The following is a 13,839-nucleotide window of genomic DNA, read 5'->3' on the forward strand; positions in this document are numbered from 1 at the left end:
GTATTGTATGGCATTTACCCGGCTGTTTGCTGTGGTTCCTCCTGTGACCTTTGTGTTATTAAAGGACACTTTAGAATCCCTTTAAGCAGTGTGCGGAGTTCAATAATCATGTGTAAGATCGTTTATAAGATCTATATTGCCCTTTTATTACATATGGAACATTTTGTCCTGATGAAGATTTAGCCTAATGAGACTTATCAATATTGTTTGTGTGATGTCCCATGCCTTCCTGAGGAAGTAATGCTTACGAAACACGTTGAGAAAAATGTATATCTATATAATCTATTAATATTACAAATTTTCAACTGATATCTCATAAACGCCTTTGACTGAATAATAAATTATGTTTTTATAAGTGATGTTGTGTAAAGAATAATGACTTTTGATGTCTTAAATGTCCAATAAATCTGGAAAATAAAAGTCTTGTACCATGTTAGACATCCTCTAATGCAGAAAGTTTGTAATATCCATTACGATTAACGTATTAAAAATGCAAACCTTCTGGAATGGTTTGAGTCCCTTGTTCTGAAATGGTTTTGAAATCCATATATTTATATGGTTAGGAGTTACAAGTAGCAATGAAATAAATAAATATTTAAAAAAAATATGCTCTTAAAGTATAATTGTAATTTTGCGCAAAATGCCCAGGAATCAATGAACATTCATGGATTCATCATAGCAATATCAAAACAGATGATCCTAATATTATGGCACCGATGGAGAACTTGAAAAGACATGAAGAGATACTGGAATAGGAATAATAATTCATAAAGAAATTCCAAGCTCTAGAATTGTATATATCTGCCTCCATGATTTTACCTGAATTTCTGACCTCCAACAATACAGTTTTTTTCAAGGTTTTGGCCAAAGGTTTCAAATCCACTCTCACACCCACTGAGTGACAACCATGTCCAGACTTCTTATCTTCCAGCTCAACAACACTTATGTTATCTATACATAACAAATGATTGTCACCCAAGACAAATGTTTGTGCATGTGTACAGTAGTCCCCTGATGTAGTTCATCAATCCTCCCTGGCAGACTGATGAATGACAGCTCAGGAATAACCTTCGTGCTTTCCAACCCCCTCATTGAACAGAATTAAGTTGTGTGTGCAGTGCTCTTTTATACATCATAAAAGATTGTTCCCAGCAACAGTTATCTGATGACTCTCTGACTGCTGTACCAATGATATATCCCAACTTTTTACAATATACATGACTAGTCAAGTGTAATAGGATGAACAATTTTGTTAATGGTTGTAGTGTATTGTTTCTGTTATATGGACAACTCAAAAGGACTTGTACCTTGACTTCCAGGTGTCAATTACCTAATTAACACTTCTCTAATCCCTATCCGCACAGGCTTGTCCAAAATTTGCTCTACAATGTGCCAAGGTGACATCAGCTCCAATCCCATCAGACATGACAGATCTCCTGAGCCCCTAGCTGTCAGGTTCATACCCATGTAACTTGAAGAATTTCCTTTTTTTGGGTGGGCATGCAAGGAATTTTGCAGCGACAATGGCAGTGGGCAGCTGCAACTTTTAAGGAAGTAAAGTAACAGTTTTCCCAAGATGGTACAGGTGTTGAGAGCTCAGGTTTGCGCATACTGAAAGGATTACCATTGTAAACTAACTTGTACATTAGGATTTTTGATTACTTTTTGGCCTTCAAATGTAGTTCTGTTTTATTTGATTTAGTGAAGCATTTTCAAGGGTATTACACCCTGACCTTCATATTAGCATCTCTCCTATTATCTAAAAGGGTTATTGGTGGTTCTAGTAATTTCAGACATTCTTTACATTCACATTTGCCTTTTCTGTAAACATCACACAAATCAGCTCATACAAACTGTACTTCTTTAATCCAAATCCAAAGTGATACACTGATTCATATCTGGATTTCATACTCTTTATATGGCTAATCTGCTCAATGCCTATATGCAGCATTTATATACATTTTTATTTATTCAGAAACAAAAATATAAGTTTCAATACAGTAAACATTTTTCCATAATGAAGATACATTTACATGTAGTCATTTAAGGCACAATATAAATATAGAATGAAGTATCATGACGCTCCAAGCTGGCCATTTTCAAGAAACGCATTGTTCTGCTACAGAGAAATTAAGCATTCTACACAAAATAATACAAAACAGCAACACAGAAGTTTTAGCGCGAGTAAAATTCCATGTACAGCAAAGCAACTAGAGGGGCAGAGAGCATATTACTTCCAACAGGAATCTATTGATTGGGGGTCTCAATTAAGATAAACCCAATCCATACAAAGCAGGCTTTACACATCTAAATCCATGGAGGTCTGCTCCCACTGTTCACAGATTCTCCAATCTTAGTCTCTCTGCATGGTATAGAATGATAGGGGGAAGTGTCAGCGTTTCTTTAGAGAATGTATAGGGAGGAATGAAATTTCAATAAAAATTTGCAGCCAAATACAAATTTTGGTAAAATTTGCCTTTTTCCATGCAACACTGCTTTGCTTATAAAGGGAATATGTATGTACATTCATAAATTGTTTTGGGTGTGGTTAAGAAGAGGGGGTGGGGTGTAGGGTAACATGAAAGGGTTAATTTTTTCCCAAGCAATCTTGCCTAGCAGTAGCGTATTGCAAAATTAGAGGTAATTAGAGGCGAAGTCAGTTTTGTCAACAACAATCGGCTGATCCCTGGCCATAACAAATGTTCTCCCATCAGATAGTTTGGTAATGTCCAGTATTTTTGTAACTAGTAGCAACCATTTGCCTGATCTGTTTACTTTTTAAACTGTCCAGGAAGAGTAACATTAAACATTAGATTGGTTTCTGGTAGATCAAAAAGTATCACTTTGCCATCAGCCCTTTTATTATACAAGGCTGTCCAACTGCTGTCACCAGAGGACCTGTCCTTAACATTCACATCATCAGCAGGACACATTCTTAGCATTACCAAATTACATTTTTTTCATTAAAAAAGTACCTCTAAGTTATCATACATAAAACATATCTCTCTATAGCTCCCAGCCTTGGTATCCTTGCTTACACGGACTGTTGCAAACAATCATTACTGAAAAAAGTCTATTACTTTCAATTAACAATAGTGTGAAGATCAAAAATGTAACCCCATGTATACACCAAGGTGTTTAATATATTGAAAATATTGTACATATTATATTGATCTCTATCTGTATACTTAAAAAATTACAATAAAAATACTCTAAGTTCCCATTATGTCCCAGCACTGCCGCTAAAACATTCATTATACTTTAAGACTTGTAATTCAACAAGCAAAAAGGCACAGATTATCCTCAGCGATTCCTCCATCATTGCACTTTAAATGCAGCAAATGCTATAAAAATGGATGGATTGATAGGGAAATATGAATCTATTAATAAAAATGATCAAATGTCTGGGAATTCAGTTTATTTAACTTGCTCCAGTTTAGACTCCTAAATGAAAACTGTCCATTTCTTTGTAGGTGAAAGTTATGCGAAACTATAGGCACAATAACCCACATGTCAAAAGATTCTCCTAAATAACTGGCATATATAAAGAAAGAAGAATGGAGGAACTTCGATAAGTACCTGTGTGTTGTACCATCAGGAGAGAGAAGAAATTATATCAAAAAAATAAAAATGGAAAATATGTTCTGGAAATAGCATATAGCATAGTCCTTATACAATCAGTGTTGTACTCAGCATTCTGTATCTGCTTGCAAATTTGTCTTTTAATAATTGCTTTTTTGCTGAGCCTTGTACAACATTAAAAAAAGAGAAATATAGGGAAAAAATGTAACCAGCTCCCTGCTAAAAATGATCAAATCAGTGTGGATAAAACTACAGTATGGTGCTGTTATAAAATCAGAAAAGCATCTACTAACATTTATGTGGACATACAGCCAAAGCCGACTTGGTGCTGAAGGATCATTTCGGTTTTTTAAATCATATCCTTACTTTGCTGAATCTAAATAGCAAAAACAATCAACAGTTAATATCCTTGGACTATTCAAATGTTCAGAAACATTTTCCATTTTGGTATATATGCTTTTTTATGTATGCAAATGTAATGCTGAATTTTAGACTGCTAAATGTGCACAACTGCAGCACATATAGGAACTGATATACCTTCCAAATGATATGTTCATTGTATGGTATGATCCATAAACCCCTGGTAGCCTGTCCAGACCCTGTTCTTCCTGCATACTGTTCTGAAGCTGATCAATACACCCTTGGTCTAGGACCTCAGCCACTGAATGGACAATGCGTAGCAACATTTTGTATTCCTCCCATTAGATGGATGGTGTTGTTCACTGTAGTAGAGCCTGATGGGCTGCTAGTGTTCTCCCATCCTCTCCCAACCTAATGTAGAAGTGAGAATGCTGATATCTGAACAGAACATATTGTATAAAAGAAAACATTAAATGTCATTGCTCCATAAAATTCTGCTTTATAGTTCTGCCAGGAGTACAGCTTTAAATACGTACTATTTAGAAACAACTGCAAAGTTCACAAAGTAACAGAATATGAAGCCCAATAATTGGTTGCTATGGGCAGTTTTTCTAAATCAACCACAGAGAAGAAGTAAGAGGGTGGCATGGTTTCACTGTACACCCAGCAGCTCCGAAGCTTTCATCTCTGTTTGTGTGTTCCGCTCTATCCCAGGCAGCTTCCTTCAGACCACAGCAGTGTACATGAAAGGTCAATAGAAAGCTTATGTGAAAGAAAGCAGAACTGACAGTTCAGCCTGGCACTATAGTTGTGCTAAGCTCCCTCAGTCTCTGGCTTCATACATTTGCGGTAAATAACTGGTGTAGAAAGAAATAATCAAACAGAACAAACTACGGATGCACAAGGGGCTGTGTAATGGATGCAGATTCCATAATGGATGGTTTCCTATGGCCATAAACATGAGGTGGTGTCCATGAAATAAAGATGTTTTTATATATATATATATTACACACTCAGAATGACATATAAACGTACACAATGCAGACATAATCTGGTATTTGGTTACCCTAGAAAAGATTGACACAGAGCTGTGGTTATATAGGATGGAATATACAATAAAGAGTTAGCACTGTGCAATTTATAAGATTAATTGAAAGTCTACAGGGCTGTAAAAATGTATTGCTGTATGACAGGCAGCTTATCTCACACAAAGAATCTCCCTCATAGTAACCTATATGTCAACGTTTACGGCAGGCATCCTACTAGACCAAAAGAATACAGCTTTTTTTGTAGATTAACAAATAGGAATACATGTATATATGTGTTCTTTTAAGGCCAGGAACTTTTCTCGCAACCAGCAAAAAAAGTAACATTTTCATGGAAAGTTTGAATATGATAAAAAAAAATAAAACAAACTGTGATATATTGGACCTGAATTGTTGGGGTTACCATGTTGCCTCCAAAGTTGTGGAAGCAATAAAGTGGAACTTTTAAAAAAATAAGTATTGCTGCACAAAATTTGCATTTACAGTTTTTTCTTAATCTCCCTCCAAAGTTCTACAAATAACTGTTGGTCCTGCCTGTGAAGTCCACCTAATGTAACTTCCCATAATGAGGTGGCAACAATGCTATATTGCTCATGGAGTTGTTAAAGCACAATGTTTAAAAAATCATCAGCATTTTCCCCATAATTACCATTTTTCTGTTTTGTTTTGTGTCACAGGGATCTACTCCTGGAACTTCTTGTCTACATAAACACAGTCCCAGGTTACCTGCACATCATTATCCTGGTTTGGCTTCCTGATAGTGACAATATTGGAGAATACCTGTAAAATGTATGTCAGTACAATTACATATAATCTCCACAATATAGGGGTGTGTGACAGGTTGACATTGTAGTATCACAACTGGGAGACAGTCACCCCATAACCCTATATGAAGTGCCTGAACAAGGATCTTTATAAAAGCAGGACCACTAGGTATCACTTTAGTAAAAACAAAAACCAGATTTAAAGGACTGAAATCAAAAGGTGATTTTTGTGATTGGATACATTTAAATAGCACAGGTATCCCATAATCCCCATGGGTTCTAAGAAACAAATACTTCTTGAGTTCATGGCTTTAAAGCCTAGCCCTTCCTCTCCCTCCTACCTTCAATTTTGTCCCATTACTGGCTGACCTCCAATAATAATCCAAAAATGAATTTATCTTAATTCCTGAACTATTTGCTTGAGCCACAACACATCAGGAAGGACAACAGTCAAGCAATAGCGTCCTTTCTCAGCAGACTTAATTCGGAGAGCAACACTTTTCCCTGCTTTTCTCAGTACTTAAACTAAAAATACTTCTTTTAAAATTAAATTCAACATATGTACTACAGTACAATATAACCAGTTAAAACATTCACAATCTTCTCAGCATACCAGCTACCCAGGATAATCACCAGCTCATGCAGGCTCTGAGCATAGCCATATTAAAATCAGCCATAATTTGGAAGCTGCTTATGGCCTCTGTATGAACATCTGATTAAAACGAGATCCTCAGAAAGCACAGCATCAATTACAGTAACATTGAAACAGCAAACAACAAACTGCCTCCGTAATCCACACAGCTAAAAGGATCAGCAATGTAGAGTTTACACTAATCCATCTGCTCAAGAACTTCGCATTATCTGGCCCTCTAGAACTGGATGCCATTATAACTGAAATCCAAATCAATACTGCACAAAGAAAACAAAAAAAAAATACAAAATATAATAGTACATATTTACATGGTGGTAAATACAAAACTCCATCTGCTGTAAGCATAAAACATATTCCCGGCTTTATAAAAGAATACCTTGAATTTGAATGCAACTAAAACACCATATTGCACATTATTAGATTGAGAACAAAGCTGCACAGCTAAGTAAGCTCCAAGACAGTATACAACAAAGTCTGCAAAACAATCTCAAAAGAAGGAAAAGAAGCGTGCAGAAGACTCATGAAATAAATGGAACTATAAAAAAATATATATCAGAAAATCCTGTGAGTGTGATGCATTTATTCTCTTGGGCTGCAGGTAAAAGGGGCCCTTTGATAGGCAAGCGGGCTAGTTGGAAACGGAGGTCCTTGACCCATCTTCAGTTAAATCATACCTGGGGAGAAAATGATTGGTTTTAAAGTTTGCTTTAAATTAATCAACAATTAGGTGAACTTTTAGGTAAGTTTTTCTTTCATTTTCTTGTCATACAGAAGGAAGTGAGTGAACCCAAAACCAGTTAATCAATCCTAAGATTGCCCTTTTTTCGGGAAATAAAATTCTGTCCTTGGGTGGTCTATATGAGGGTGTGAGCATGAGCATTCCCATTGGCTGGTGGTAGGGGCACTCCCGCCCCCTGCCCTTATCACCACAAACCAATTAAAAAGCTCATGGCTGCATTCCCTGGTGGGCTTACAGCCAACTGTATACCAACAATCAGAGTGACAGAAAGCTAGTAAGAATTTACACAGTGGGTGGAATATTCCCTCCAAGCACATGTAATTGCTCCAAAATGTTGTGTACTATGTCACCCAAGCAGTTGCCAAGTTGAACCTTGGTTTGTATTCTGCTGAAACTAAATCTTTGTCTGCCATCTGTCGCCACCCTAGAACATGAAGTTTATCATTGGCTAAATTACCAGAGAAAATAAAACAAAGTCTAAAGGCAAAAAAGTTAAGAAATGCAGCCAAATCTAAGGACTGATAAGCTGAAAATGTATATAATTGAAAGGTGTAGAAGGTAATATCTTTTATGATAAACTTAATCAGCAAAAACACTCCTTGGGGAATTTCACAGGGTCACACAAATCTTAAGCTATGTGCACATGTCAGATAATCATTGACAAAGACGAATTGCTATTTCCATCTCATGAAAAAACCTGACGTGTACAGCGGTCCCGTGTTCTTTCATTAATATGGCCAAGGCAGGGTGCCGCTAGCTCGTCCTCCCCTCCCCCCGCCCCATCCTCCATTTATTCATCTGTCAATGGATGCTATCAGACGTCTGTAGAGGGCTTTACATGTAACCTTACATTAACCAATTAAAATGAATGTAAAGGGGAAAAATATATATATCTTCTTAGTTTTCAAAGACGTAGGGGATGAAGAGAAGCATTGTCAGGTTTATATTGCTGTCAGCATCCACGCTGGTGATATTCAATACTCTATTTGTCTGTCTTGGGTACAATTGTCACCTTGACAGAAAGTTGTCATATAGGCAAGGTGAGCACCTCTAGAACAGAAAATATAGAGGATTTTTCCCAGCAAGACAAGACAGCAAACAAACAAAAAAAAGTTTTGTCTTTACAAAAATGTAATCAGGTTTCAGTTCTCAAACAATGAAACAAGAAATCTGGGCAAACTTTCCTCCTTTGCTTAGGCCTTCTACTTACATAAATCAGCTCTATTCAGTTTGCTGAATGCCTAAAGATAGATTTAAAAATTTACAATAATAATTAGGTATACAAAGGTGAGGTGTTTTTCAGAGGTACCACAATGTGAACAGATGAAAAAATCTGCCTTGTTCACATCAGAATGTAAAGTTTTACATTGAGAGAAGGAACAGTTGAATTTGTATAAATCTATTGCAGTCTATCCCCCTACAGAATAAAGATGGCAAAATATAAAAATGATTCATCAAAAACCATCCCCCTACTTTCAACAGATCTTTTCCCTGTGTGTAAACCATTTGTATGTCTGTGTGTTTTATTGGAAGATAAATATTTCCTTCTTACCACTGCGTCCATCCTTTGGCAATTTCTTCAGAGTTTAGGTCCAGCAATAACTGTAAAATGAATGGAAATAAATCATTCAGGCTTCTTCTTGATGGTATTTCTCTCAGGCGTATTCAGTTCTAACACAGTCTGTGCAATGACTGAGGCCAAGATTCATGGAAAGTACAGTGTGGACAATTGAGAAATGGGGACAGTGAGGCAGACAAATAATTCCGGCAACTCCTAATACTTCTAAGAGTTCATGGCTTTTAAGTACACCTGTCAGTACATACAGTAAGGGTGCTGAACAACCTCCAAGATGAAACCATAGACTACACGTTATAGAAAGTGTTTAGCACCTTGGGTGCCCTAAATCCACCAGCATGCTTCTCCCATTCTTCTGTAATGTTCCATAGAATCCCTGATTATTTGTCCATATGAAACCTGATTATTTGTTACAATTTAAAGATCTTTTTTAATCATAGAAACCTAAACCATAATGTAGTGAACATGCATAAACAATATATGGGGTCATTTTAAAGCGACCCAGTGAGGTCTCTAAGGATTTGAAACAGGCACCCACCAGCATATACTAAACTGATTGGACTGTAATTACCTCTCCTCCATGTTGGTGCTGCCGCCTCAGAAAGCCTGTCTTTATCCGTCTTATACTGAAAGTTCTGGATTCAAATCATTAGAGATCTGACAGGGTCCCCAAATAGCCCTCTATTGCGTTTGCAGTCACACCCCCACTACAACTCATTGCTTGCAATCCAACAACTTCTGCATGGAGGGAGGGGGGGGGCATACAATACCAACGGGTCTTAAACAGCCCTTGGGCTAAAGGTTGGCCACCAGGTGTCTATAGAGATTCTGCATTGAATACTGGTCCTATATGTAATCTATATGTAGTTTATGTAATAGGCGCTATATAAATCTATAACAAGAATAAAAACCTGATTAGTGACTATAGAAAAAATTATGGCTGCAGATGTTCTGCATCCTTAGTGCCGCTCCCTCCTGCCTGCAGATTGGACAATGAAGGATCAGCAACCCAATATCTAGTTACTCTACGTCTTTTGACTGCCCATGCTATCTATATATAACCAAGTTAGACATTGTTGTTAAAAGTTTAGGCACAATAAACTTTTTTTTTTAGCACTTTTTTTGCCAAAGGTTATAAAAAACACAAAGGCTTACCTTTCCAAGCAAACCTTTATCTCTAGATAAGAATCCTCCACTATGCTTCACAGCAACATCTAGTGTTCTCCTCTGCAGATCTGGCAGTGCCACACTGAACTCAAATCTGTAAATCAAGCATGGTACACTATGATTACAACTTAAAACATTTTTAGAGGTTGATACTTTACTAAAATATGAATTATTTCATAGGGAAATGTTTGATTCTCTTGTTACACTTTATGAAGCTCACCACAACTTTCTATGCTTGGCTGTGGGCACCTCCAGTATTTGTAATGCAGTGGGGAGTGGGCAGGGAGAGCAGGAGGAGGGCAGTGTGAGGTGAGCAGTGCTGGTTAGCATTTTTTTCTTGTGCAGCACTTTATTTTCCTATGACAGGTGAGCTGTAGCTTTCTTGTCACTATAGTCTTGTAGTGCAATATTATTATTATTATTAAACAGGATTTATATAGCACCAACATATTACGCAGCGCTGTACATTAAATAGGGATTGCAAATGACAGACTAATACAGACAGTGATACAGGAGGAGAGGACCCTGCCCCGAAGAGCTTACAATCTAGTAGGTGGGGATCTGTGCAATGTGCAATGTGCCATGTGCAATGTGCCATGTGCAATCTTTCTCTCGCTAAAAATTTTTCTGCTATATTTTATTAAATATTTCTTTATCAATTTGGTTCAGAATATTTTTTTTCTTGTTTTCCTCCTCTAAAACCTGGGTGCGTCCTATGGTCTGAAAAATACGGTATACATATATATCACAAAATACTGAACAGCACCAGAAATATTCACTATACCCTTTGTGTCCCTCTGAATCAGCAAGCATAGTAAAGTGATTCTAATTCTCGCCACTGCCGTGAGATAAGTTCATAGGAGTACAGGGCCCTACCACCTGTTCCATATGTAACAATTTCCAATTCTTCTGCTTGCTGAGCATTTTTACAATTTCATTAAATTCTTAAATTTAAGATGTCATAGAACAGCACTTTAAATGATGATCCATTTCATCTGCTGATTCCTACAAAGTACATGAATAATACACTAGAGAAAATGTAGAAAATATTATACTTTAGATCGTATACAGGATTCAATGTCTTCTTAAGCACATGGGTTTTTCTTCTTCCCGACCTTCGCTTGTCTGGTAATAAATACAATCTTACGTATGGATCAGAACCGTCTTCAGAAAAGGCTATTAAGTTACTACAAAGAAAACAAAGAAAAGCTGGTGTCATTTCTTTTCTCCTCATGCAGAAAAAAAATGCAATAAAATATAAAACAGTCGGCCTATACTGAATAGTAAAGAATTACAGAAGAGTGAAAAGACCAACTTGTCAATTAGAAAATGTCACTAAAGACTCTATTTAGAGCTAGGCATATACCAATAAAGATAGACATTTAATCATGAGATCTCCGTTACAAGGTAAATCAGGATTCATTTAGAAAAGTCTTTCTTTTCAAAATGCCTAGGCTTTTTTTTAGGATTTTTATTAACAGATTTAGTATGAAGTAAACTTGTTAAATTTTGTCATGTCCTCTACCATTCAACAATATTATATAGGAACCTCAGCAGGGCAATAGAAGTATCATCATCTTACTTGAGGTCGCCATGATTTGTGGGAAACCCCTCCTGTCCATTAGCTATTTTAAATGGAGGAAGCCCACACTTATGGCATATTGAACACCATCTGCTTTTTCCTGCAACAGGTCTAAATTAAAGTTTAAACTACAAAGTGATTCCATAATAGAAATCACAACGGTCGGATTAAACAGATCTTTTTTTCTCTAAAGAAAGGAAACTTTTGATTTGTGATTTCTTTTTTAATTTAACATTGCAAAGTGGTGCTTAAATGTTTCCTTTATCAGAGATTATAAAATAAACCGAATAACATTTTTTTTGTCTCTTTTGATGGACTTACCGGCAGGAATGTACCACAACCACAAGTTTATTTCTGTGAGAGGTGTACCGCAAAGTTAACTGGATCTGTCCTAGAGGGGACTGCCCCAAAGATGTGCCACTGGAAAAAGAAATAATGTACAGCATATTATTAGCTAGGGTATTTGTTGAGTGTTTCCATATCCTCTCCTACTTTGTTCAACCTAAAAGTGCTGTGCTGTTTACTGGCAAACTTTACAATACCTGACTACCTATTTTTCTATTTACCGTTAGGGAGACATTTACTGAATGGTGCAGAAAAGAGTGAGATGAATAGGGAACTATATTCTTTTTGTATACTACACGGTTATCTTTCACAATTAAACTTTGTGCTACGCATCACTGAAATATTCATTCTTGTACAAGTCATTTTCAAGTAAGCTGTAAGGCACCAAAATGTAGAAGGCACGATTAGCAAACGGCTGTAATATATGTAGTCTCGGTGTGTCTGAAGTCTCTTTAAACATATCCTCAGAACCAGAAACATCTATAGCAGGGATCGGCAAACTTTTTGGACTACTGGGCCATTTAAGGAGGTCAAGAAGGCACACTAGGCCAGAAGAAACAAGGTGTCCAAGGAAAGTTTTTTTCTAACTGTCACTGCAAGCGAGCAGCCTCAGTCTACCGCTCATCTGCGGTGTAGTCTGTGTACGTGTGCGCGTGCTTGGCAATCGAGATGTCTCTTGAGATTCGACCGGTTGAAAGTGCTGTGGGTGTCGTTGCACACTAAACACAGGGCTTTGTTGCCGCGTTGGACGAAGAATAATTTGTCAGTCTATTCGGGGTTGAAGACACGACATTCGAAGTCAACCTTCAGGAGACTGGTAGCTGCGCATTGCTTCTGCTCTTTAAGCATAGTAATTGGGGTTACTGTGCGGGAACTCAATGATATTGCGGGAACTCACAATAAATAACTAGGAGGAGCTAGGCCGCACTGAATTACTGGCTAGGCCGTACCACATTTTTTTAACTGGAGCTCTAGTTTTACGTTAAGGGCCCTACTTTAGGTTCCACATATCAACCTAGTTGACTACCACAGCTGTAGGCTTTCTGTATGAACTTCTCTCTATGAACATGTGCATGCTCCAGTAGAGGCCCAACATCATGACTTTACTGTGGTGACTACAGTGGGCCATGGCAGAACATTGTCTTTATTTTGTGCACACTGGAAAGTGAGACCACTGCAGCTGAAATGAGTAAGCCTTGCCACCCTTGGAAGAGAAGTGCCCATGGAGGTAGGATAACAAGGAATAATCTAACTAAAAAACAAAAAGGACTACACTTTTATTTAGTCCTGGCAAGAGTTTTGACCATTCCACATTACATAGGAAGATGAGCACTTACTTTTGAAGTTGTCGCAATCGCTGGCGAAGCTCCTGAGTGGCTATAGGTAGGGAGATATCAGAGGCGATGCTGGGAGTGGGCTCCTTTGAGGAGGCGTGAGAAGGAGAATATGTAAAGCTGGAACCTGAGAGGTTGGAAGAGCTTTTGTTTAGTTCTTTTGGTCTCTGGGGGCTAGCACTTGGAGGACTTCCCTTTTCCCCATTTTCTATCTTTTTATTGGCATTTGCTTTGGGTGTAGGGGGAGGTTTTTGTGCATCTGCTGCTGTAGGGGAAGGAGTTGGGGGTGGCTGGTTCTTTGCTTTAAAAATGGACGGCCTCTTTACTTGGGATGTGTACTGTTCATCAGGAGACCGCACAGGTTTGTCCACATTTAGAATCTATGGGTGTAAAAGAAATTTTGATAAATGGTTTTGCTTTCAAGATTTAAAGACATGAAAAGTTTCACCAAAATAGAAAGAGACATGGTCACTGTAGGTAAAGGAGAGGTCAAACGTGCTGCAGGTAGGTAGTGCAGAAAGTGAAGATGACATACCTGCAGTGGGTTTCTAAAACTTCTTGTCATTGCTAAATGCTAGGGAATTGTGACATTTCTTGTATGCGCTTGACAATTTTGGGTAGCCTGGAAGTTTGTTACTAAGACCAACTCCACTGCATTATTTTGGTCCATCAGGGTGATAGGCAGATCTACT

The 13,839-nt window shown here is 37.6% G+C and overlaps 1 protein-coding gene across 2 annotated transcripts in view; it reads right to left on the reverse strand.

Annotated features, from left to right (window-relative positions):
* Positions 1-1,844: 1,844 nt before the first annotated feature.
* ESYT2 (extended synaptotagmin 2) overlaps positions 1,845-13,839 on the reverse strand; it is an 80,869-nt gene continuing 68,874 nt past the window's right edge. For both annotated transcript variants that reach the window (XM_072412608.1, XM_072412609.1), the window contains 6 exons: positions 13,151-13,527; positions 11,790-11,888; positions 10,942-11,073; positions 9,875-9,980; positions 8,696-8,745; positions 1,845-7,078 (listed from right to left, as the gene is read on the reverse strand). In XM_072412608.1, the coding sequence (XP_072268709.1) occupies positions 7,033-7,078; positions 8,696-8,745; positions 9,875-9,980; positions 10,942-11,073; positions 11,790-11,888; positions 13,151-13,527 (810 nt within the window). In that variant the 3' untranslated portion in view covers positions 1,845-7,032. The remainder of the gene's footprint in view (positions 7,079-8,695; positions 8,746-9,874; positions 9,981-10,941; positions 11,074-11,789; positions 11,889-13,150; positions 13,528-13,839) is intronic.

This window comes from Pyxicephalus adspersus, chromosome 5, assembly GCF_032062135.1.
Source record: "Pyxicephalus adspersus chromosome 5, UCB_Pads_2.0, whole genome shotgun sequence".
Taxonomy (NCBI): domain Eukaryota; kingdom Metazoa; phylum Chordata; class Amphibia; order Anura; family Pyxicephalidae; genus Pyxicephalus; species Pyxicephalus adspersus.